At 52.8% G+C, this 26,611-nt stretch overlaps 1 protein-coding gene across 3 annotated transcripts in view; it reads right to left on the reverse strand.

Moving 5' to 3' along the window:
- Osbpl5 (oxysterol binding protein like 5) overlaps positions 1–26,611 on the reverse strand; it is a 68,716-nt gene that overhangs the window by 22,989 nt on the left and 19,116 nt on the right. For all 3 annotated transcript variants that reach the window (XM_060383198.1, XM_021633912.2, XM_021633919.2), the window contains exon 2: positions 1,749–1,905. In XM_060383198.1, the coding sequence (XP_060239181.1) occupies positions 1,749–1,905 (157 nt within the window). The remainder of the gene's footprint in view (positions 1–1,748; positions 1,906–26,611) is intronic.

A 26,611-nucleotide genomic window follows, 5' to 3' on the forward strand; every position in this document is an offset into this window, starting at 1 on the left:
AGGGCTGCCTGGAGGAAGTGGGCTTGAGGTTTGTAACAGAGGCCGTGAGTCAGTGGTGGGGTGAAACTCTTCCTGCCGAAGCCACAGGACAGGGATCAGTATGAGAGGAAGAAACAGCCGTGAGGCGAAGGACTCTGCAGACCAGCTCCCAGGAGCTCTGGGAAGGGCTGGGCAGAACTGGGCAGTGCAGATAGTCTCTCCAGAAAAGCCAGGGCAGTGACCTGAGGAAGTAGTTCTACCCACAGGTCACAGAGCAGTAGCCACTCGACTTGAGGTCATCTAACACCCCAGTGTGGTAACTGCCCTCCATATGACTGAGCCTCAGGAGCCTCTCTGCCCATACAGTGCCTGACTCAGGCCTTGGTGACGGGAACCGCTGTCCACTCCCAGAGACCACATGTGGGAAGGTGCATTCTGGGTGGGGAGGGGTTAAGATCTATGCACCCAAGGGGTCAGTGTGGACAGGCCAGCACTGGCTCTTCTCTTTGCCGCCATACATATCCTGTCCACACCCCTGCTCCTGGGACCTGTTATCTCTTCCGTTTCTTGAAGAGGGCCTGGCACTGTCCTTACACTGCCTTGTCAGTTACTCCACAGCTCAAGTCTCCAAAAACTGATCATTAACTGGGGCTTGCCACTCCCCCTTCTCCTTCCCACCTCCCCACTGGGACCCACTCTTCCCCTCCCTTCTCCTCCCCTCCTTGCCTTGTTCCTACAGCACAAGTGAATGAGCACTACAGGTTACTAGGCATCAGTCTTCCTTGTATCCCAGTGACTGTCCACTGTGTCCTTCCCACTCGGCCTCAGTTTCCCCCTCTGGTGGCTGAGATTATAGATGACATGACTCCTAGCTCTCCTTCCCTGTTATGACCTTCCACCTGTCCCCAGGGAGAGCTCTGTATCCCTCCTCACTCTGTATCCAGCGGTGAGAGGGAGAAGAGGGAAGGGAGTGGAGGGGAGGGCATGGCTGGAGTCCTCTGGAGTAGTACAATCCCACCTCCCACTCCCTAGGGACCCCTGAACAGAAGGGCTAGGTCCTCCAACACCAGCAGCCACCCACAGGGTGGAGAGGGCTCAGCTCAGACTCAGCTATGGGTGGACAGGCATGGAGGCCATCAGTCCAGCAGCCAAGAGAATGTTCTCAGTGATGGGGCCCGCATTCCAGGACCCAGAACTTTATCCATGGAGGTAGGGCGGACTGAGCTGTTCCCTCCCAGGATTCAGAACCTCCTGGAAGTAGGACATAGGTACTGATGATGTCTCTATTTTATAAACGAGTAAACTGAGCCCCAGGAACTGGTCTGTAGGCACCTAGCCAGGATAGCAGGGCTGGGGTCAGGTGCCTGTCCCCACAGCCAGTGTTTGAGATAACTGCCCTTTACCATCTCTTAGTCCCTTACCAGCAAACATGGTCCTTCAGTGTGCTCTGAAATCTTTGTCCACTAAATGGGTAGTCCCCTTTCTGTGGGAGTCACTCTCATTGGCTGTAGGACACTGGCTGAGCTTTTTTTTTTTTTTAATATTTATTTATTTATTTTATGTAGATGAGTGCTCTATCTACATGAATACCTGCATGTCAGAAGAGGCATCAGATCCCAGTATAGATGGTTGTGAGCCACCCTGTGGGTGCTGGGAATTAGACTCAGGACAGTGCTCTTAACTGCTGAGCCATCTCTCCAGCCCCTGGCTGAGCGCTTAACAGGTACAGATTCAGGAGGACCCCAGCCCCCCACGCCCAGCTCACCAACCTGGGGTGATGGGACCGAGCTCATTTTCACAGCCCAGAAGCAGGTTCCGTGGGAGTTTCCGGGGGTCAGTCTTCTGTGGAGTAGAAGCCGGTGGACATAGTGAGAAGCGGCGCCGGAGAAAGACCTCCTCCTTCATGGCGTGGGTGCTGGGGGGCTTCTGAAAGGAAGAAAGGGGGGCATGTGGTCAGGCTTCATCCGAGGCCAGGGGGAACGTTCCAGTATGTCCACAGAGAGGTCAAGGAAGGGCAGACCAGATGGCCCAAAGTGTCAGGAGGCAAGCTGGCAGGAGGCTGAGGTGTCCCTGGGCCAGCTTGCTCCATTTCAGGACACATGAGAGATACCTGGCCCTGCCTGAGTGTCTCTGGTCTTGTGTGAGTCCCTGGACTGGAAGTCCTGAGCCGTGAGAAAGTGCAGGTGTGCTCTCACAGGTTCATACCAGCCTGTGACGTCACCTACCTGCTGGGAACAGCCCTGGGAACAGGAGAGGCCACAGGGGAGGAAGTACAGCCAGCCACTTACACACTCAGCCACTGCAATGTCTTCAGCAGGTCACGGGCCCTCACAGCCTCACCCTAAGCATGGCGTGCCAGCTGAGAACAGCTAGGCAGCCAACCTCCCAAGCCTTTCTCTGCAGACTGAATGGAAGCCATCCGATCGCAGCCACTCTTATAAATGAGAAAACTCACAAAGGCAGGCCCTGCTCTGGAGTTGTCTGACAGGTGCTGGCAAGCAGAGAAATTTGTCCTGCATCATCTGTCTGCTTCCAAGGACAGGTTCTTCAATAGTCCACTGACCAGCTTCCCCTCATTGCCCAGCTTTCTAGGGACATGGCCTGAGACTCCTTAGGTGGCCAATGGCTTACCAGAGAGCCAGCTTTGGCCTCCCTTTTTCCAGTGGCCTGATCCCAAATGGCCTTTCCAGCTGGAGTTGGGACCAGTGGTCCCAGAGGTTTCTGTCCTCAGCCCAATGCCCATCTTTGTCCTCTGTGTACTTCATTCCTCAGCTAAGATTCCCAGATACCTGGGTTGTACCAGGCCCAGGGCAACTAAGGCCAGGGGCCCACCTCTGGCAACATAACAAGGATTGTTGACATTGGTCTGCCCCACAGGGACCTTCACTTTAAGAACTGAGTGGCACAGGCTTGGGGCAGGGTTTACAGTTTACTCTCAGCCGTCCCATCAGGCCATCTGCAGTAAGTGTGGTCAGGGTAGGGTGTGTGCAAGTATCTAGAAGGACTGATCAGAAAGCGTACCCCGTCATTCACTAGTGTACACACTCTCCTGTCTTTCTCCTTCCCTCCATCTATGTAATCATTCACTTGCCCATCTATCTATCCATGCCGCTCTCCTTCCAACCATCTGTCACTCATCCACTTATCAATGTAACCATGCATCATTCCTCCATTCAATGTGTCCATGCACCATCCACTTACCCACCCATCCACCTACTCATCCATCCACCCACCCACCCACCCATATAACCACGTGTCCACACATTCATCCATCCTGTCGTCCACTTATGTATCATTCATCTACCCCCCTCATTCTCCCTTCTTCCTTCCTTTCCAGTCAGTCAGCTGACCAACCTGGTTCCCGCTTCCTTCTCATTCACCCTACATTCAAGCACACAGGGTGGGAGAGGCAGTGGCTCCTTGCCAACATGAACAGATACCCCAACGCTCTGACTCAGTGCAATTCAGGTGGGCACCAGGAGCCAACAGCTCTCTATAGCTGATGCCCACAGGACAGTGGTGGCCCAGCAGATTTCTTCAACCAACATAGCAGGAGGCTTCAGTCCTACAGAGCTATCCTGAAGTCCTGACTCCAATGTCCTCCTTTGTACCCAGCCCTTTAGAAGTGCCTGATGTCTGAAGGTCACTGTCATACATTGAGGTGTGTGTGTTGGGGGGGGGGTGCATCCTACAGGCCAGCCAGTGTCTCCTGGTCCCCAGCTCTGCCCACCCTGTGCCGCTGGCCCTCTTTCTCCACTCCTTTCCAACCACAGAGCGCCTCTTCACAGTCCTGGCAAATGCTGAGCCCAAGCCTGCTGAAGGACCGCTGTGTGGCTCTGCTCTGCTCTCGCCTTGTGTCCCCACCCCTACTACACAGGCTGGGTTTTGTCACATTCCACTCAGGAAGAGTGTCCTCTGGGTGAGCACTCTTTGGCTGCAACTGTGCGCATTCTCTGCATAGCAATGGAGGCTCCTAGAAACCCTCCCTGGCAGTTCTTTACTCTTTGTTAAAACTCTTGGTCAGGAGAGATGGCAAACACTTGGTAACATGTTTCCTACCCAAGCATGAAGGCCTGAGTGCAGTCCTCAGAGCCTGGAATCCCAGTGCTGGGAGCCAGAAACATATGGATCCCGGCAGGCTCACTGGTCAGCCATCCAGCCAAATCTATAAGGCCCTAAACTAGAGAGAGACCCTGTCTCAAAATAAAGATGGATGGCTTCTGAGGAATGCATCTGAGGTTGACCTCTGACTTACCACATGCATGAATTCACAAATGCAGATGCACACATGTGTACTCTGTGCTCAAATGTGCATTCTCTCTGGTTCTGTCTTGCTCACAACCGGATCCTACCACCTAGTGCAGCAACGAATAAGAATGTTCCTGGGTGGGGACCTAGGAGTGTGGGGTTATGGATGGTGCTGGCTAAAAGTGCCAGAGGAAAGCTGGCTTCCCTGACTAGCATGCCTCCTACACTGGGCCTACCAAGTCTCTGGCTTAGGGAAGAGCTATAAAGAGGTGACCAAGGTAAGACTTGCTGCCCACAGTAACCATCAAAGTCACTGTTTCTAGCTAGTGGCTAGGTGTAAGGGGTGGTATTTGTGGCCTGCTTGAAATAGCTGAGGAATGGGTGGGAGGCAGGGAGCATCCAACATACAGAGGGCCAAGCTAGGGGCTGTCAGTCCACACTGGGCCAATGTTCTCCTCCCAAAAGAAGGTCTAGGTCGACAGGTCCTGGGAGCTCAGTCCCAGTGTATATGCATCTATGAGAGCCTCAAGGGAGGAGGGGGACTAGGAAGAGAAGAGAAGGTAGAAAAAGGGAAAAAGATGGATGTGAAAATGCAATGCTGGCTGCAGCAGCAGAGTCCTGGGTCCCCTGGGTGACTCAGGAGGGCTGTGCTGCCCACCTCTGGCCCATGTGGCCCACTAGGAGACCTCCTAGACTTCAACTCTAAATACCAAGGGCTCCAGCCAGACTCTCTGGCTCCTGAATTCTGCTTACTGGAGGCCACAAGAAGCCACAGTGTGCTTTGGATACCCTCTGTGACCAAAGTCAGCAATGCCACTTTTCGGACCTCAGTTACTCAGAGCCATCTGGACACAGTTGATCCTTGCCCACAGTTGCTAAAGCTCCTCCCCGCTGCAGATGCCTTTTCTATGTTCACTTTTGTCTTCCTCTTGTCCAAGTGTGGAGGGGTCCTTGTGGGACCAGAGAAGAAAGAGCCCACAGCAAGCACGCAACACACCTGCCATGTACAAGGGGTCATGAGATGGAAGTCTAGGGTAATGCCATTTCTGCTAGGAGGGACCTAGCCTGGAGACCCTGATCACCTGAGATGTGATCACACAGAAGGCCAGGCCATAGGCAAACGACAGGGAAGTGGCTAGGGAATGGGATGTTAGGTTTATATGGCCAGCATCGCCCAGTTTTGGCCCAGGCCCGAAGAAGAAGAAGAATGTTTGTACAAGGAAAGCCCAACAGGTCAAGGGCAGGCTGGAGAGCCAGGACTCCTCCTTGCACATTCTAAGCCAGTCACCTCCAGAGTTAAGGCCATAAACTCTCACTATGCAGTAAGGTGTGGTCCTGGAAGGCCTGTCTGGAAGACAGGTGTGGGACCTGCTACCCAGCACCTCTGCTTTGGGAGTGAAAGTTTTAACCCAGCTTGGGGTAGACCTCGTGTCTACAACAGACTGCCTTCCTGTTCAGTGTCAGCCAGACTGGCTCCTTAGCCTACAGAGGCTGCAGGTGAAGCATGGATGCTGCTTAGCTTCCTCCTGCTGGTTCTCAGCCACGCTCACATGGCCACCTGGCCTAGCCATCTAGCTACCCTTCTGTCTTCGCTCTGTCACAGGGCACAAGACAGGGACATACACTGTTCAGAAAGGGACATTTTGAACTTGGCTTCTAAGAGAAGACACATGACTCTTAGAAGGATGTTCTAAGAGTTCTTAGAGGGTGTGCCTGGAACTCTGAGGTTTGGTAGGAGAAGTGTGGGGGTTCAGGGGTGAACTCCTGATCCTCAAGGGAGTCAGAGACATCAGGTGAGGGACAGTGTGGGTGCCATGAGGCCCAGGTAGGGCCTGCTTGCTGGCAAAGTCCATGGACATGGGGGGCGGGGGGTGGTGAGTGTGGGCTTGCAGGCTCTGCCTCTTGCTAGAGGAGCAGAAGTGGGGGGGGGACCATATTCATCCCAGCAGGCCTATGGCCATTTTTCTTTCCACCCAGGTAGCTGAGTATGCCTCTGCCTCCACAGGGCCCTCTGTGGGACTCTTCTCCTTCCTTAGAGAATTAGCTCTTCCAGAGAACGCTTCCTTGGGCCACTGTCCAGGTACTCATGTCTTCATACAGTCCCTATGGGATCTGTGCTATGTAGTACTGGGTTTATGTGAGGGGCACAACTTCTGCTGATTTGACTGCTTAACCCTTCTGTGCTCTACGGGCTGGGTACGCACATGGCCAATGCAGTACTGCAGAGAATCAGCTCAAGGATGGAATGTGGGCTCAAGAGAAGCTGGAGCTTCTGACTCCAAGGAAAGTTCCTGAAGGGCTCTATCTAGCAGGTGGGAAGACCGTCCCTGAAGCTGTGGGAAGTGACCCCACTTACAGCTTATCTGGGTAAAGCAGTGGCTGACCAGCCAGAGCAGGGAGAGACACACCCTGAGACCCTCACCTCTCTGGATCCCTCCCTATCTGTACCCTGGGCTGATGGGCATGGGGCTCTCGGGGCCCTCATGTGGTGACTGTCCATAGCGCCCACTGTGCTGCTGGGGCCACAGTCAAGGTACATCTATCATAGCTGGGCCTGAGAGCAGCAGGGGCTTGGACTTGTGGACCTATGGCTCCCACTCATGCCTGAGAGCCACTACGGGGCTCTCTTCCCTTGACTGCAGGCACCTCCTGGTCCCTTTTCTCAGGGTGTCCACTCTTTCCTGCCCAGCTGAGGGTCACAGGCCACCTCGGAGTCAGGAAAGTGGCAGGGCAAGAATAGAGGTAGGACTCGTACCTGGGTCCTGCCCTCTACATTGTCCAGATAGGCTCCTCAGACTCAGTTTCCCATCTAGGGCACAGAAGCCTGTCATGGTTTCAGGGGTGATGCTGCCTCCCAGAGAAAACAAGGTGGAGTCAGTGCTGCCCCTGCTCCATCAGACCCATGTCCCTGTGGACAAAGGCCTAGAAAGTACAAGGCCCCCTGCCAGCTGAAATACCTCACACAGAGTGGGGTGACCCAAGTCATCCACTTAGTGAGAATACTCCTCCAAGATTCGATCCCCAATGAGGACATCCTTCCCAGCTGGACCACCCCAGCAAGAAAGAACCAGGTCCCTGCCCTCCGGCTGCCTTCCAAGCAGGAATCTGGCCTTCCAATGCATCACTCCTTCCACTGCTGACAGACGCCCACCTTCAGCCCAAACAATGGGATCCTTGTGGAGAAAGGTCAAGGCCACACAGAAAGAGGCACAAATCTATAATCTGGGCCCAGGCTTGTCTGAGCCTCAGAGAAGGAATCAATGAAGTCTTCCATGCCCAGACTCCCTTCGTATTCCACCTGCATGCACTCAAGCAGATGGCGCAGTTCTGACCTAAGTCCTCTCTGTCACCCGGCAGAGGACTGGGGACCATGAGAAGGACCGAGGCCCATGGCCATGTGGGCTCAGCTGGCCACATTTATTTTGCAGTTATGTGTCTTTCTCTGAGGGGGGCCACAAGGCACCTGCAGTAGCTAAGCGTGCCCATGGCTGGCACTGTGTAGCTTCCTCACCCACAGCCCCCCGGGGAGCTGCAGGAGGGAGGCAGGAAAGGGTCACTGGGGAGAGGTAAGGCTGTAGCTGCTAGACCTCTTTATCATTGGTGGAGGCCTCTATTCCTGTGTATGTGCTGATGTTTTTGTTTTTGTCTGAACTCATTAAAAGCTATTGGGGCTCCAATCCTTGAAACCAGCTCAGGGATGGAGGAATGTGGCCTACAAGCCCAGCTTCCTACATAGTCACTGGAGAATTGGTAGACTATAGAATGACAACAGCTATCACTTAAAAGGCCTGTCTTCACCATGTCCCGCTGGCCCCATCCAACTGAGAGGAGCCTTTGATTTTGGATATAAACTGCGGTAGGGATGATGTTCTCAGTGGTTATGCAAGCTGGCATGAGGGACCATGGAGGATGAGAGAAAGGGCGGGGACAGTGCAGCCAGGGAGAGGGGCCTACCAGGGGTCAAGAACTCTGCTCCGCTTTCAGCCCAGACTCACCATGTATGCCACCACCAGTGGGACGGCTCTGCAGGTCACCTTCTACCCTGGGTGGGGACTGATGGAGAGACAGGAGACTGTCCCTGCGTCATCTAGCAGGAAAGCCAGGTGAATGCCGCCCGGAGTTACTTGCTTATCTGGCTTAGCCCCTCACTGTGCCCACGTAGGTTGTACTACCTGGATGGACCACAGGAAGACTGGAGGAGGCAAGGCAGCCAGTGTCTCTTGCTTCCTCCCTAGCAGCATCAGGGACCCGATGTCCAAAGGGCAATGACTGTCAGCGCTTGTTCAGTGAGGCCTGTACTCAGCCCAGACACCCCCAGCTTCTCTTCCACTGCTCACCCCACCCTTACTGGGGACTTCTGCCCTGGGAAGGCTCATGCTTCTTGGATATGGTGGGCCTGTCTGGACTCTGGACATGGCTTCTGCCTCTCACGCAGAATGAAGAACCCAGCAAGCCACGCTCTCTGAGATGGTAGGTCACCTGGATGGCTGTGTGAGTCTGGTGTCTGAGACCAAAGAGGTCACCAGAGGGACCTCTGCTGCCTGCTGCCCCCATACCAGCCCTATCACGTGATCTGGGGCTACCTGGGTGCCCGAATGGCCAGGAGCTACCCCACTTGTGGGGTATAACAAAGCCAGACTGGCCTGATGGCAGGGAGCAAGGTGGAGTGAGGGTCTCTTCATACCTCTATGCACGGTTTCAGCTGGTCCTGTGGCTGGTCCACAAATTGTATTGACCTTGGCGTGTGGCCCATGCCAGAAGTGACTGCTGGAGACAGACACCCCACAGTTGCTTCTTCTTCAATTGTAGCTGCTAAGTGTCAAGATGTGTGAGCCTGGAAGTACCGTGGGGGAGGCTAGCCCACTGAATAATACCCTCATCAGATGTGCCCACTCAGGCCCTCGTGGTACTTAGGGGCTGGGGCTGGTAGACATCAAGTTCTAGTCCTGTGCCAGGCCCAGCTCAGGCCAAAAAGGTTTGCACCATATACTACAGGATGTCTCAAGGTTGCCTCCTGCCTCCCTGTCCTCTGGTACCATCCCAGCCGGAGAGGGCTGAGGAAAGACTCACAGAGCTGTGCCTCTCGGCTGCAGTGGAACTTAAAACCGATAACCAACTATTCAAAAGGCATCAGGCGAACTCCCAAGGACACATTCCTTTGGGGTTCCACCATGCAGCTGCCTCCTTTGTGTCCACTTGGCCTTAAGCGCATTATAACTACTTGCTGGTCTGGTCCTAGCTTGTGGGAAACTGTCTTCTCCCCATCCCCTAGACTCCCTCCTCTTTAAGAAACAAGGTTTCTTGTCTGGGGAGATAATAACCGCCCCTGATGCAATGAGCAATGGCTTCCTTACTTGCTTAAGGGGTAAACCGAGGCCCGTGGTCCCATGAGCTATAACCCTGCGTAGATGTGCCCTAGGCAAGCTGGAGTGTGACTCGACCTGAGAGGCCCCTGCCCATGTGGGTTCTCTCTCACCTAAAGGTAGCCAGAGTTCTGGCCTCCTCCATGCAAAGCTTCAGCCCCCACGTGTTCTTCTGCCCTAGTGTGTGGGGTCAGCCACACAGCCCCCTTCTGTTGTACACCCCACGAGAGGCTTCCAGAAGGGCCTGGTCATTCTTGCCAGGAGCACACACAGGACTAGGGAGTTTCAACACAGCTGGGGTTGGCAAGGGGAGAGGGTGACACCGTGAAAAGCAAACTACCCACGGGGCGAAGCTGTCTCTGGGCACCTAGGTTTGGCAAGCTCAGTCTCATCAACAGCTCTTTCGGGAGCCACCCCTGCACTCCTGCCCTTGCTTGCTGAATATGGCAGATGCCAGGCAGGCAGCAGGCTCTCCCCTTCTTCTCTGCTTCCTCATTGCCCACAGTCGGCAGGATCCTGGGTGCTTGAAGCAATAAAGACCCTGAAGATTTAGAGACAGCTCAGGGGTTAAAGTATTCACCATTCCAGCATGAGGACCAGAGTCTGGGTCCACAAAAACCCATGTAAATGCCAAATGGGTGTAATTCTGAAGCTGTAATTCCAGTTTCAGAAGGCAGAGAGGGACTTTCCAGGGAAAGCTGGCTCTTAAGACTAGCCAGACCCACCAGCTCTGGGTTTGATTGACACCCTTCTTCAAAAAACAGGTGGAAGATCAATCAAGGGTGATTCTGAGATCAACCTCAGGATTCCACAAGTGCGCGCACACATACACACATTCACATGTACCCGCAGTATGAAAGAACATACATGCACACATGCATATACACATAAAATGAGGAAAGAAAAAAAAAAGGAAGAAAGGGGGAAAGGGTCCAAAGGCTTCTGGTACTTTCTTCTGCCTTCTCTCATTAGACAGATGTGCTATCCAGGTACAAGTGAGCACTGAATCACACAGAGTCATGTGGCTAGTTTGTTTGGGACAAGCATCACTGGGTCCAGCAATCCTCTACAGTGACTGCCAGTGTCTATGGAGAGCACCAGACTAGCATAGCCCAAGAGAAGAGCTTTGGGTGAAGACACCTAGGGGACCACCTCCCTCCTTGTCCTGCTCTGTTCCCTTCAAGAACACAGGACCCCTCTCCATTCTCCACTGCTTAGGGGTCCCCACCTACATCCCTCCCTCAGGCTTCACCCTAGGTGGTTATTTCCTTTCCATTTTACAGATAGTGAAACTGAGGCACAGGGGGGAAAAATAGAACCCAACTGATTCCTTCCATTTGATTCAGGGCTAAGAGCACCACTGTTCTGCCAGCCCCACGTCTTGTACTCACCTGAGGCCAGGGTCTCACAAGGCTGGGGCCTCAGCCCTCAGCCCTTCTTATTGCCTCAGTTACCGGGGTTGATGCTGAGGCTCCGAGCACGTGAGAGGTGACAGGTGGATGCAGGAGGGGGACTTCCTCAGGGACCCTCATTCATAAGCAGCTGTGACAATCCTGGTCATCATACCCTGTGCTGTGGGTTACAAACTAGCCAGCCCTTCCCTGTTCTTTGTGGAGAAACTGGTTCTGTCAGTCAGGTGAAAGCTACAAACAGTGAGAGCTACAGGCAGTTCTGACAGGTGGGCGGGGCTCAGCCCTGCCAGGTGCCATTCTCCACCACACCCTACCAAGGCAGGGACAGTGTTTGTGTGAGGGGTGGGCCTTGCTTCTGCTTTCTGCATGCATAGGACCCTGAACTCACTCCCTAATCCCAAAGGTACATGGCTTTTCAGGCAGAAGAGTGGACTGACCATAGAGCCTGTCCATTCTGGATTATCTCTATGGAGGGCTTGGCACGCCCTCCCTGGCAGGTTCCAGAGGCCACAGAAGCTCTTCCTCCATCTTCTTAGCCCAGTTTTGCCCTCTCTTCTTCCTCATCAGAACCCACCAGAAGTCCTAAGGCAGCCCTTCCCGAAGAGGCTCCTTCTGATACTCAGATAAATCAAAGATAACTCTCTCCCCACTTCAAGGACACACCCTTGGTCATTTCACCACCCATCCCAGGGAATAGGAAACCACAAGGGACAGCCAGTCCCTTGCCATGACTGCTTAGCCAGTTCACTAGTACTGAGACACAGAGGGGTCCAGAGATACCCCCTCCCCGGATGTCCTAAGACCCCGGAGCTATCAGGGCTGAGAAACAGTTCCAGAGGAGAGGCGAGAAAGCATGTCTCGTCCTTAACGTTCGCAGTCCTAAATTTGGATCTGTACGCTGACATACTGGTCACACTCTGGAATGACAAGTTCTAAACCAGAAGCACAGCCACAGGCCCCGTGAGCAATAGGCGACAGGTGAAGAGAGAGAGACGCAGCCAGCACTTGCAGGCTGTGTTGTAGAACCTGGGATGGGGCCCTGGCCACACCACACTCTCAACCCCACATGCTACTGAAGTGTGTTGCTGACAGCCCACTATTCCTGCCTTTCCCCTGTGACTGGGGACCCCTGCCCCAGAACTGAAGCCTTCCAAGCACATTACACCCAGGACCCCAGCCTCCTACTGGTGGAAAAAAAAAATTAGTTGGAGAGAGGCAAGGCCTTCCTTGGCCTTGACAGCAGCTTCCCCTGAGAGGAGCAGCTTTAATAAAGAACCAAGGACAATAGCTTAAAGGTTTGTTTGTTCCAGGCTTTAGAGGCCCCAAATGCAAAATCAAGTAGCCAGCTGAATCATAGTGCCCCCAAGGACTCCAGAGAAGGACCTGCCTGCCTTTGCACCTTCTGGTACCCTGGCATCTCCGAGCTTGCAGCTCTATCTTCCAAGGATCTGTGTGCCTCTTCTTTTGATGACTCATTATTTCTCTAAGGCATACCTCTTACTCTCATTTATACATGCAAGGCCCTCTCCATGTGAGAGCAACCTCACAGGCACCAGGGATAAGGGCTTGGGTATATTTGGGGGGAAATTACCCCACACCCTACTTCTGGGGCCTGGGTCTGGTGGAGACCTTGGGGTGAGGATCAGCTAGCTTATCATTCTGCCCTACCCATGGAAATGAAGACTGGCTGAAAGGAGGCTAAGCCTAGAAAAAAATACCTTTGTAGAGCCAGTGCCAAGTCCAGTAAGGAGTGAGGGGTGCAGGAACTGTAGCAGAACAGGATAAAGGAGCTCATGTCCAGAGTGTGCATAGGAAATGGCAGCCTGGGTTCCTATTGCCAGGCTCCCGTATTTTTCTCTGTTTCCACTATTATGCCAACCCCACCTTACCCAGACCAGGCTTGGGCCATGCCCTGCTAAAGGCTCCTGAAGCCTAAATATAGCAGAGTCAGGGTCCTGGGGCACCTATGCCCAAGGTCCCTTTTTTCATGTCTACCCTGAAATGGTACCACCACAGCTCCACTCCTCCAGCCTCAGCAATCCCTCAGTCACAGGCTTTTCAGGGCGTGGGACCAGCCCAGAGAACAAGTAGCAAGCAGCCTTGGCAGCTATGGTAGCCATGGCAGCCAGAGTAGCCACCACAGCACCCACAGCTGCCTCAGCAGCCACAGAGGCAGCCAAAGTCGCAGCAGTATGGGGCTCTTCCATCAAAGGTGCATGGCTAGCCTAGGCTCCCGTGCCCTCAATTGGTGCTGGGGTCACAAGGAGTAGGTGCTGCCAGGATGCTCACTCTATAAACAAAAGGGGCAAAGTTATGGGCTTCCTCTGGTTCTGGAGGCCCCATCCTAGCACCTAGGTATACTCCAGGACAGATAGCCTCCCTGCCTGGTCTATCTGCCTCTTGATCATCAAACAATCTCTCTCCTAAGGACTGTCAAGAGGTGGCCACAACCTCACTCTGGTGGCAGGCACCTGGGAGCCATTACTGCTGAGCTCTGTATGGTAGTGCAAGATCCTTATTTCCTGCTTCTTCTCTCCCACCCTCCTGACTGCGCGCGCACACACACACACACACACACACACACATACAGACACACAGACACGCAGGGACACATAAGCCTCTGTGTGTGCGTCAGATCAGAGGTGTCCAAGTACCTGAGCCAGGGGCCTCTGTTTTTTCTCAGGGTGGCAGTTCCCTGCTAGAGGGCTCTGCTGTTGTGTTGAGGGCAGGGGGCTGCGTGGTCGTGAGAGGCAATTGAGGCAGCATCCTCCACAGAGAGCCAGTGAAGACCTGGTCTCAGGAGTAGAGTCCTGGGCCCCCAGGGAACAGACAGTACAGTCTGATTTTCCTTGTTTGGACAAGGGCTTTTGGAAGACTGTTTTTCCGTTCCCAAGTAAACATGCTGATGCAATGGCTGCTGTTCCCTCCCAGGTTGTCCTCTGGGGCACAGGATCATACTAAGTGTCCCAGATCTTAGGAGGAGCCCAGGAGGCCCTTGATGGGCAAGCAGTGACCCAGACCCCCAGAGTACATGCAAGATGGCCAGGCTGGCACTTAACACGGAAGTGGGGGCCAGGAGGGACAAGCAAGCTCAGGTCTCTGAGACAAGACAGTGTGGGATGCTGAGGCTTACGGCCTGTGCCCAACAAGGTGAAGTGGAAGATCCCTCAAGCTACCTCCCCTTCTGGGAACATCTCCCCATCAGTCACATCAGCCCTCCTTCCTGGCTCCTCACCAGCTGCCCTACTAGGGCAGCCTTGGTCTCGCTCCTTTGAGTGGTCATTCCCATCCCAGTTCTGGACCTAAGGGCTGGGAGGATTGATGGTGGCTGTGAGCAGGTTTCACTTCTGCTTTCTTCTTTCTCCACCAATTCCCTGACCACTGCCTAAGGGAACAGAAAGGGTGTTTTGTCTCTCTAAAACATACATCTAAGTCTTAATCAAGAGTATGTGTTTCGGGGAGTGGGGTGTCAGTTAAGAGTTAATCAGTTAATCAGTTAAGAGGTCACTAGAAGCCCTGGGGTCCTATTGAGATACAGAACAGAGACACAGACACAGAGCAGAGAGGGATGTGAAGATGCAGGAAGGTTAGTGACCCTGGGTCTCCAGACTCTAAAGAAGGAGGAAGGTTCCTCTCTTCTGGTCCACAGAGGCAGCCTACCCTCATCCACAGCCTGAGGAAAGACTACACAAGAATGAATTTCTATTGTCTTGATGTCCCGTGTCTGGTTCTCTGTGGGGGTGGCCCAGGATGACAGCAGACCAGGTGGGGGAACCCTGGAAGGGAGTGGACACTTCCTATCCACATACATGGTATTGGAAGCCTCTGCTCTCAGCAACCCAAAGGCCTGAGAAAGCCACCACCTTGTGTGGTGACCCATTGCGGCACGCAAACCCAGTCTATGTGACCGGTTCCATCTTGCGGGCCCCCAAACAGGACCCGTCCTCTCCACACAAAGAACAGTGGCTGGAGGTGAGTTCTCATCCTAATTCTTAGTAGTACTTATTCATGTCTCCTGCTCCTCCTTAATTCACTGCCGCACCTGCCTGGCAGGACCCAGGTGAGAAATCAAGATCCTCAGAGGGGTGTTGGTGGTACAGCCAGTGCACCCCGTGCCCAGGAGTGGGGATGGGTCTCAGGCAGCATGCACACCAGGATGGCTGGGTTCCTAGCAATCAGGAAGCAGACTGATTTCTGCAGATGTGCAGGGCCCCGCCTGGTTAACTGCTGCTCCTAGGGAAAGCCTCATATTCAGAACTCCCAGAACCTGCCCTTGAAGTCCCTGCTTTGCTCTCTTCTAGATGTGTCCCGGTCACCTGCATTTTCTGATGACACTGGCAGCTTGGGTGGCCTCAACCCCACCTAGTTTCTCATGTCAGGGAAACATGAGACCTGTCCTTGATACCCTCTAGACTCTTGATGCTGCTGAGGAGGAGCAGTCTGGCTTTCATGCCTCCAACCTTGCTCCTCCCTCTATCCCTCTATCTGTTAGAGGTCCTGGCAGAGCCCATGGTGAATGAGCTTTGTTCAGGAGGCCGTTCCAGCACCCCAGAGTATGTGGGGCCAGCCTGCACTATACAGAAAAAAAAAAAAAGGAAATAAATAGACCACAGAACAACTCTCAAACATTACAAACCAAAGACAGATAATAAAGCACTGAGTGGCTACAGTACCGGCAGGTATTGTGTTCCTAAATTTAGTGATTTTAGTTAGCCAAATGGCACACAAAATGGTAGCCAGGCCCAAGGGCACATACTTGTACCTGGGAAGCTGAAGCAGGAGGATCTTGAGTTTGAGGCTAGCCTGGGTTAGAGAGTGAGACCTAAGTGGCTGGGTCACCTTAAGCCATTCCTTCATGGACAGGACTGAGTAGTAGCTTGTGACTGCCCCAGATTAATGCATCGTGCTCAGCCACATTCCTCCAAGGCTTCCTCACCCTACACAGTTCCCTAGGGTCTCCAATGCAGTCCAGCTCAATACTGTGGATCTTTAACTATCTCCACATTGCTTGGCTCTGAACTCTCTCTGCCTCCGAGAGGCAGGGAAGGTCCTTTAGACTTGGTCTATGCCTATTATATGGCAGGAAGGGCATCTGCTAATTGGGGGTCATGGTTGCTAGTCACAGTGGTTTGTGCAGGATTCTGATCACGAATGTGGCACTCAGTCTTGACCCCAGGAAGGACAAGGCTTGGAAGCAGCCATAAACAGGAAGGCTGCTTTGAGGTCTTGCTCCCCACTGAGTAGTCCCATAGCTTCCTGATGGCACCTGCTGGAAATGGCTGGCTTGCTCACATCTTAATTTTTTAAAATTTTATTGTGAGTGTTTTGCCTTCATGTTCCCGTTTGCTGTGTGTGTGTGTGTGTGTGTGTGGTGCCCACAGAGATCAGAAAAGGGTATCAGGACCCCTGGAACTAGAGTTATGGACAGTTATGAGCCACTGTGTGGGTTCTGGGAATGGAACCCAGGTCCTCTGCAAGAGCAGCCAGTTCTCTTAATCACTGAATCATCTCTCCAACATCTGTCACCCCATTGATTACCAGGGTTCAGCTGTCTGGCCAAGTAGGCAGATGTTCCCTTCCTCCCTCATGGTTCTATGTATGTCCCTCAGGAAGTTGCGATGCTCAGTCCAAGAGGATGACCTTCCCTGAAGAGAGAAGGATGGTTCTTGGGCTGAGGCTCCCCTGCTAGAACCTCCAAACAAGCTCTCAAGCCTTGCTCACACTTCTAACACCACCACTTATCTGGTTTCCCAGGCAACAGTGGACATAGCTCCTCCCACAGGAAGTTTTAAGGAGTTTGGAGCCCAGCAGCAGCATAGACGCTATTATAGAACACTGTGGCATGTCTCTAGGCCTTGGGTTTATGGCCAAGAATCACTGTGTGGGAGATGCCACACTGTGCTGATTCCAACCCTTGCCTTGTATGTAGTGGTGACCTGGGGAAGCTCCTGTCAAATCTGAGCCTCAGTGTGCCTATCTGTAAAGAGGAGATGACAGTATTGTCTACTGGTTAGAGTTATTTTAAGCACACACAGAGGTTAGTCACTAAAAGTCCTCCAGGGCTGGAGATGTGGCTGTGGGTAGAGGGCTTACCTGGCATGCTTGAAGCCCTGGGCTCCATCCCTAGCACCTCATAAACACGTGAGGTGGTACCTGCCTGCAATCCCAGCACTCAGGAGACAGAAAGCGGAGGGTTGGAGTAAAGGGCCATCTTTAATTATATAGTAAGTTTGAGGCCAATCTGGGCTATCCGGGACCCTCAAAAAAGTTCTTAAAGAGTAAATAATTAAAACAACAAAAAGCCAAAAGGGCCTATAAAATGACCCTAATCACAGGAAATAGGTTCTTTATTTCTTTTCTTTTCAAGACAGGGTTTCATTATGTAGCTAGCCCTGGCTGGCCTGAAACCGGATATGTAGACCAAGCTGGGCTTGAACTCACAGAGATCTTTCTGCCTCTGCCTCCTGAATGCTGAGACCAAAGGTATGCGCCACCACAGCTGGCAGGACGAGGGTTATTCCTCGTATGCACCTTAAGGTTACAAGGAGCTGAGCAGTGGGTGCCTTTACAGCTAAGTATGAAACTGAGTTCAAAGCTTATATCCAGGTAGGGTTAGCAGTGAGATCTGGGAAAAAGCCCCAGTGGCCTGAAGAAGCTCCTAGGGTCCACCATGGCTAATGGCAAACACCAGCATGCTCACTGGCACAAGGCCCCAGGGAGGATGTTAGTGGGCATAGGAGCCTGCTGAAGATACACAGCACGTTCCCCACACAGGCGAGGTTTGCAAATAAATGGGAAAACAGACACAGGTTAAAAATAACGCACAGGGTGAGGGTGGTTGTTTGTGAGCGGTCATTCATTAAGCTGCAGTTTATACTAACGGGAAGCTCAGGCTGCCGAGTGACACAGACCCAAGCTGGGAAAAATTCCCAAGTGGTCCACGTGGCCAGACCACAAGGGATGGGCAGTTGTCCACCATGGCTGTCTGGGAGGAGCCTCCAGCTTTCCCCTTACACTGCACTGGAATTCTTGACTGAGCTTCTGAGAACACAGGCTCTGGCAGCAGGGAGCTCTAGGGTATCTCCCTCCTCTTCTGTATGCAGCATCTGCAGGAGTGTCAGGGACCCTGGGAGCCTCAACTGTCTAAGGGTGTTGAGGGCACTCTACCAGGGTCTACAGACAATACCTGATAAGGGAAATACAGGGCGCCCAAGGAAGACCAGAGACCCCTCATTGCCAGTGAAGGGCATGAGAGTGGGCCTTAGGGGTATGAGATCTCCTGGCACAGTGGAGGCAGAAAGTACCTAGGAGAGGCACATTCCTAATGGCCCTCTTAGCTTGTAGATCCCAGCCTGGGAATCTATGATTGACAGGGGGCAGGCAGCCCTATGGTAGAAATGACCAGTGAATGACAGGACTTGTCTGTGGAGCCTTGCTGGCCCTGTGCATGAGACAACAGACTTCCTGCTTGCTCTTCTAGTATGAGCCCCGAGTGGTTAGTGCTTGGGTCACCATGCTCATCTGAAGCTTGATGCATGGCCAGCTGAGCCTGGGCTTTCTGGGCAGACAAAAAACGGCTACAGGTAAATGCTGCGAATGTTGTTATGCGTTCATGGGTACAGAAGGCTATGATCACATCACAGACACACGTGAAAGGCGATCTGGCACCATAGGCAACAGTGGACCCTGTGCTGTCACTGGCTCCATCAGCCAGACTCTACCCTTCTGGAGTCTGAGGGCCTCAGGGAAGGTCAGACCAGTTTTTTTTTTTTTTGGGGGGGGGGAGGAGTTAATTAACAAAATGTATTGGCCAATTAGAAATGCTGGAGGGCCTGGCGAGCCATTGTGAGAATAAGCTTTTCTTCTGCAAGCTGGGGACACACTCCCTCTAAAACCCTCTCTCTAAAAGAATAAGAGGAATCGGAGTCTTCTCAGACAATAGATGCAGGCGTGCGGTAGGTGGAGTATCAGGAGTATCAGGAATGCACTCCAGCTGGAAAGTAACCAGCTGGAATGTAATCAGCATCCCAATGGGCTGCTGATAGGCACCCTTTAACCACCCATCCCTTAGAAGATCTTTACAGATGCACCCCAGGACACCTGGACACAGTATTCCAGCCGGAGAGAATGGAAGCAAACTAGACATACCCACACAAAGCAAGGGAAACAGGAGGCTCCGTAACTACACAGCAAAGAGGCCAGCTGCCCAGGCTGTGCAGCACTTTCTGTAGGTTCTTAGATGCAAGCAGAAGGAAGGGATAAGTAGAATAAAATCCCAGCACTCCGGAGGCGGAGGCAGGAGGAACGCAGTGAGTTCTAAGTCAGCCTGGGCTATAGAGTGAGACCCTGTCTTCAAAAACCAAAACAACAACAGATTGACATTAGACAGCGCACAAGCTGAAGGCAGAGAACGGCGTCTGCTCATGAAGGTCCATCATCCAACAGCAAAGGCACTAAAAGCATGCCTGGGAATGCCCACTTGGAAAGCATGGGGCTGTAGTCCCTGAGAAAGGTACCGAAGCTGAAGGGACTACACAGTGGTCTCCCTTCCTCCCTCAGCAGCATGACTCTGATCTCTCAGAACCAACCTGAAGCAAATACAGACAAACACGGTGGCCTTGATAAAGCTGGTACACTATGACTCTCAAGGCTGGCATGGCTTCTTTTAGTTTATATGGTTTCTCTGTTTAAAGCTTTCATGATGTTTAATTATTTTTTAATATGTGTTTTATTTATTTATTATGTATACAAAGTTCTGTTTGCATATACACCTGCAAGCCAGGAAGAAGACACTAGATCTTATTATAGATGGTTATGAGCCACCATGTGGTTGCTGGGAATTGAACGCAGGACCTCTGGAAGAGCAGGCAGTGCTCTGAGCCATCTCTCTAGCCCCCGATGTTTAATTATTAATCAATGTGTTTGTTTGGTTTTTTTTATTAATGAAAGGAAGTGTTTCTCCCCACTCTGAGAACTGCTGTCATCTCTAAACAGAACTGTGTCCTGGCTGAGGCCTACACTCATCATAGTTCATGCTGTTGCCAAGTCTTCTCAGCATCCTTACAAGCCTGGCAACATGTTGGCCCATTTCACAGACTAAAGTCTGAACAATCAGAGCCACTTGGGGTGGGAGCTTCATGGCTAACAATCCAGAGTCCATATGCCTTTGTGCCCAGCCAGACACCTAAACCACACAGACATGTCACACAGCAACCATGTGACGCTGGCTAGAGAGAGGGAAGAGTGGGACCATAAGCCTGGATAGAAGGAAGGTGGGGTCAGCAGCAGGGAGATCCTAGTCCATTCAAGTAGGTGTCTCTGACCTTTGACACTGGGATCGGACAGTGCTACAAAGTTCACCCTGGAGAACCACACAACTGAATTACAAAAACAAAGAAAACAAACAACAACAACAAAACCAAACCCATGCCTTACTCCAAAGTTTTAAGTAAACCTTATGGTTTTGTCTTGGGCTGTGTTCCTTATAATCCTCGGCCAAATGAGGTGCAGGGGCCACAGGTTGGACCCGCCTGAAAGGGGCATAAGGGAGGCCTGTGAGATGGCTCACTTGGTAAAGACAGGCATTTTCCCAGAAGCCTCATGACCTAAATTAAATTCCTGGAACCTACATGGTGGAAGGAAAGAACCAATTCCCACAGGCTGCCCTATGACCCCCCAATGTACTGTGGCATGTTTCCTCCTCACCCCCAAAACAGCTTTTTTTCTTTTTTTCCAGGAAGGAAAGGGCTGGGTGTAGTGGCACACATCTTTAATCCTAGCAACCAAAAGGCAGAGGCAGACAGCACTCTGTGAGCTCAGAACCAGCCTGGTCTATACAGGGAGTTCCAGGACAGCCAAGACATGTAGTGGTGAGACTCTTTCTTAAAAACAAAACAAAACAAAAGAAAGGAAGGAAGGGACATTGAGTTAGACTGATGAAGGGCCACTGTGAGAAACTGGCTGGGCTCGTCAGATGTGGGTGCCCAGGAGACGTGGCTAATGTAAGCCAGGCATTAGGTGCTGAGACCAGCTCAAACATCTACTATACATCTGTTGGGAACCCGGGGTCAATGTCCCAGACAGAGACAGGGACAGGCTTTCCAGCTAAGGCAGGACATCTGTGAGGATAGAGAGATGCAGGCAGCTAGAGGCCCAGCTAAGCCGGTACCATGTTCAGCGTGGGTCAGCAGAGCCGGGCCTGTGCTCAGTCTGGTTGAACAGCCACATGGCCGTCGGCACCACCTGCCCTGAGTCGTATGAGGGTGGCTGTGCTCCCAGCCACCAGGGACCACGTGCCTCACTCCTCTACCTTCTGATTGAGACTATAGAAAAAGTGGCCCAGGCTGCCTAGCTCAAGTTCTCCTGGGAAGGTGGGCACTGGTTATGGTGGGCACTACCAGGGAGGGCTTGTATTGGGAAAGAGCCCGCTGGGCTACAGGGAAGGAAAGGCAGCAAGGATGCAGGTCCCACCAGCTTGGATTCAAGGAGACTGGACCAGCTGACAGCCACTCTTAAGCAGCCCATCAAGGCTGTGCATACCAGTACCACCCCTCAGGTGTCAGTCATCAACAGGGAAGTCTACTGTCCCCTGTCTTCCAAGACCTTCTATAACAGCTTACCTGCCTGGCCAGCAAGAATGACCAATAGTGGCCACTGAGACCAGCAACCAAGCCCTGCCCCAAGCAGCCTTACCCTTGGGTTAACATGCTGGGGCTGAATTTCTAGGTCAAAGCAACAGCCTCTTTACATTCCAAATTCCCCATCAGTATGTAGCCAAGTGCCCTTCTCTTCCCAGCAGCCTCGCCTGCCCTTTGGGGACCTGCTTTCCAGGGACTTGTCATTCTGTTTCTATTCAGAGGCAGAATCTAGGCCTCCCAGCAGCTGGGGCCCACGCGTTCCTGCAGGTGCCAGGCCCAAAGTGGAAACCCAGCACCGCACCACAGTGGGTGAGGGCTCCCTTCAAGGCTGGCTGTTCTCTCCCTCTGCCCACAGAGGTCAAAGAATGCCAGAGGGCATCAGGTAAAGGTCTGTGGCTCATGCTGGTGTCTGCTTTTCACATCTGCCTCTGTCCTTTCCACTCTGTCCTGGTCCTGGGACTGCAGGATAGTAGGGTAGGGAGGGTTACGGTTAAGTGGGCTTTACCTCTCGTATATCAGCCATGGGGAAGCCATACAAGGCTGCAATGCGCAGAAGCTAGACTCAAAAATGCTGAATGATGCTGAAGATGCATCTGTCTGTGCCAGTGTGTGAGTGCCAGCTGGAGGAAGGAGGAAGGAGCAGCTTTCAAACTCTTTAGAATAAACAGAAACGTGTGTGCATAAAACATATTGTGACTCTAGTGATAGAAAATGGCTTAAAGAGCAGTGGCAGGAGGTAAGGGCTGTTCCGTGGAGAACCTCTGCTTTGGACATGTCCACTTGCACTCTTAAGTTCCTGTCTGAGCATCAGGAGTCCTTAGATCTGCTGATTAGGGTGCAGTGTCAGGTGGAGGAGCCTTAAGAACGGAGACATTGAGGCCAGGTGAAGGGCAACCTTTCATTCCTGGAGCCCCATCATATGAAAGCTGGGGAACTACCCAGGGAAGCCTGGGAAGGGCTGGAGAAACAGGGCTCAGGATTAGGCATGTGGAGCTCTGGAGCACGAGGGTGGCATCTAAGGACTCAGAGCTGCCAGGCCCTCCCCACGGATAGGGTGTGCTCCAGAGGCCAGAATGGCCTGGGAACTCTCACCATCCCTGCCTGTCATCTTAGAGACTGAATACCAGCTCTGGTACCCAGGCCTGGGCTAATAATGAAAGGTCTGGTTCCTAAGCAAAGTGCTGATTGGTAGGCAAGTGGGAGTCAGAGATAGAGACACCCCAGTTCTCTAGGCCTCGCATCAGGGGGTCTCACTGGATCTGCTCCATGCGAGGATGCAGCGTTCTGGGATCCCAGCTTTGTAGATGACAAGCATACTCTAAACACTGGAGTCCAGATAAGCCCCACCCCCACCCCGGAATCACTGCCTCTTCACAGGTTGGGTGTCTACCACCCACACAGACAGCTCAGGACAGCTGGGCCAGAGGCTAAGCAGAGAGGGAGCTGTAAAGGGGAGGAGTTGGAGGGTCCTGAGTAGAAGCAGGGGCCTCTTGGGAGTCTGCTCGCAGGAGGCCGGTGGTAAACAGCAGGTGGGAGTGCTAAGGGAGATGATGGCTGGAGAGCAGATATTTTTGACTGGGACTTTGGGGAATATACAAGTCAGTCACTACATAATGGCTGATGGTACCCAATACTGGGACTTCATGTGAGCCCAGTGACACACACAAGGACAGGCAACTTGAAGACAAAGGGACACCATGGTAGAATGCTGAGGGTACAACATTTCTGTAAGGTTCCCATGGCTGGGCCTTTCCATCCAGTCATCCTACCCAGGCCCTGTGGGTCTCAGAGCCCAGGAATTGTACCAGGCATCTGAGAGGCCTAGATGTTTCTGGCATTTGGGATTGTGGCTGGTTGGAGGGGCCAAGAGTGGTCCAGAGCAGCCCTTCACTGTCCTGGCTCACCTTTCCAGAACAAGGAACATATGTCCTACTCTGGTCCCTGCCCCACAGGCCTAAACCCCCTGAACAAAGGGGACTTTCTGATGTAGCTTAACACAAAGCTGGTCCTGCAAGCCAGAAACTTGGCCGCCTTCTTCCCCACGCCCTGTGTCTAGTGATCAGCCCCAGGCTCTTCTACCTATGTACTCTTAGGGCAGCTATGGTCCATGGACCAGAGTTTGGGAGATAGCTTCCTCCCTACAGAAGGCAGAAGGCAGGGTTCAGACAGGAGCCACCTCGGCCTATTGGAAGAGACCACCTCCCAGGCCCGAACCTCTCTTAAGGGACCCGAACTCTTCACACTGCAGTCACCCAGAGAGCGTGTAGGGTCTCACTGCTATCACGGCCCAGATACCACAGCTTGCATTCTTGCTCATGTTCCCCCAAAGGGTATGGGCCACCTAACACTCTCTGCATTGCTCTTACCAGGCTCTGGAGGCCTGGATTCTCCCTGGGCAGGCAATCCGTGTACCTATCTGTGTTTTCCACTGTGCCCCACAGACACTGCAGCCTGCATGGCTCCATACCAAGCCAGCAGCTTGTGGGCAAGACAGCTCTTAAGTCTCCCTTAAGATATGAACTCTGATGAGTTAACTCTCTCTCCTGTCTGGCTTTGAGGGAGGGGTGACAGCCACCTGCACACAGCACATAAGAATACAGGTGTCTTCTGCTCCAAGGCTGACCTGAAGGAGCCATTCCTACATCAGAGGCTGCAGGCTGGAAGACAGGGGTCACACACAATGCCGTAGCAGGTCACCTACCTCGTGATACTGGGGAGGCAAGCTGGGGAGCTGGCCTCAGACTAGCCACTTCCTGGGATTTTTCTTCCAATCTCATATTTGCAGAGAAGGCTGACTGTGTGCCAGGCCCTGGGGACTGAGCCTGGAGCTCACATTCAGACAGTAGGGAATGATGCTCAGTGACAGTACCCTCCCGCAGGCTGCCTCTGGCCCAACTATTCTCTGCATATTTAGACTTCCAATTAAATAAATCAAGGTAATTTCAGATATAGTTACAAGCTGCTAAGAAGGAAACATGAGAGCAACTGAATTTAAAACAGGCACTTTAGGACAGGGACAGAGGGAGTCTCAAAATGACACCTTAGTGGAACCTAGATCAGATGGAGCTCACCACGTTCAGATCTGGGGGAAAGCTGACCCCAGAGAGTAAGTACAGCCAGTGCAAGGCCTTGGGGTGAGAAAACCAGGAGTGCAGATGAATCCCTGGGGGCAAGGATTCAGGCAAGGTAAAAGCAGAAGGCAGGGACCAGGGGGTGGGTCCCTTGTGACCACAGACTTACCCAGAGACCCATGGTATAGAGAGAAGGGCTCTGAGGGGTCAAGTTACATGAAAACACACACACACACACACACACACACACACACACACACACACCTCTTTGGCCCTTGGCAGTGCTGGGAATAGAACCCAGAGCCTCACAGACACTGAGTAAGTCCTCTGTCTCTAAGTCCATGTGTATACAGGGCATACTGTCTGCTGGCTGGAGGACTAGGTAGGTGTGTAGGAAGGGAGAGCCTGTGAGCTGGGAACAATGATGTCCCATGCAGGAGCTGGGCAGGTGGGAGGCTGGGAAAGTCCTGGGTGGCTCTGAGCCTGTATCAAAGGCCATTGTATATCCAAGGCTCTTCTATACTGGTCAATTTACGCTGGCCAGCCGGGCTCCTATCTTGAACTGTAAAGGCCTTCTCTTATGTCTTAGTGACCTGAATAACTTAGTAAGGTTGTGTTAACCAGGGTCGCACTAGGGGTCTGACTGGATAGTTTCGAGGCTTTTCTCAACAGTTTTCAAGCCCCCCCCCCCCCGCCAGCCCATTTCACAGGTCTGTTACCACCCTTACGAGATTCCCTCTGTGGGTTGGTTCTCTTTACATCTGCCTTGCGTCATTCTTTCTCTTGGATGAGGATTCCCCAGCTGTATCTATAGACAAAGGACTCCAAGTTGGAGCCTCTGTTTTGCCCCAATGGCGTCCCGAGCCCTGTTCTGAAGCCATGACTGGTGCCAGTCCCCTCGGCTTAGATGCCACCACAAGGCAACCAGCTACCCCTGTGTGCATGGTCCTGAGCCCTGGCTTGGGAACTGTAATGCAAGGATGATGAAGTTCCAAGGCCTTTGTACTTGCCCCCCCCTGCCCAGCCCAACATTTCCTATCTATGCATACTTCTCAAATGAGTGATCGGTAAGCCCTTTGGGATCTAGGCAGGTTCTGAATTCTTTATCTTTGAGCTGAAGTCTTGGTAAGTCACATGAGGATTCCTAGGGAACAGTATTTTTCCTACAGGACAGCCTTCAACAGTGACAGGACACCCCGGGGCAGGCAGTTATGGCTCTCAGTGGGAAGCCTGGGGAAAGGCCAGCTTCATGGGCCTGCCCCACCCTAAGCACTGAAGGTGTTTATCTAGGCTGTCTTGCCATCGATGCAAACGACCTGCCTGGCTCCCAGGGACGGATCTGAATCCAATAGTCAGTCCCCTGTGCTTCAGGTCATTCGTGCCACTACCTTGGTGTCAGAATGCAAGTTCCCAGTTCTCACTCGTTTCCAAAAAGCAGCCTCACGCTCTGACCCACCCTTCTCTCGAACAATAGATGGGAATGAAGGGGGACACACCCCTACTACCTTGAGCGAACTCAGCACCTGTGCGCCAGGGGTGGCATGTGTCTACTTGCATGCGGCTGAACCACAGAGGCACAGATGGCTCAAGGCCCCAATACAGCTGATAGGCCCGACACTCCCTAGCATATGCCACTTCTGCCTCCCTGCTTGTGGCATGTCGGATCTCTACTGTGGCTCGGAGAGCTTCTTGGAAGATGCCCGAGTGTCAGGAGAAACTGACCCTGGACATCTTCAGCGTGGCAGATACAACCGGGTTGTGGGGGGAAGGGATGCCTTACGCTTCAGCAGAAAGCCCAGAGCCGAGCTCTGAAGGACTCAGACCCCTTGGCTGCGAAGGAGACCCCCTCTGACATCCAGGATGTACAGCTGGGGTTGGGTCTTAGCACAGCAGTCTCCCCC

This window comes from Meriones unguiculatus, chromosome 1, assembly GCF_030254825.1.
Source record: "Meriones unguiculatus strain TT.TT164.6M chromosome 1, Bangor_MerUng_6.1, whole genome shotgun sequence".
NCBI lineage: Eukaryota > Metazoa > Chordata > Mammalia > Rodentia > Muridae > Meriones > Meriones unguiculatus.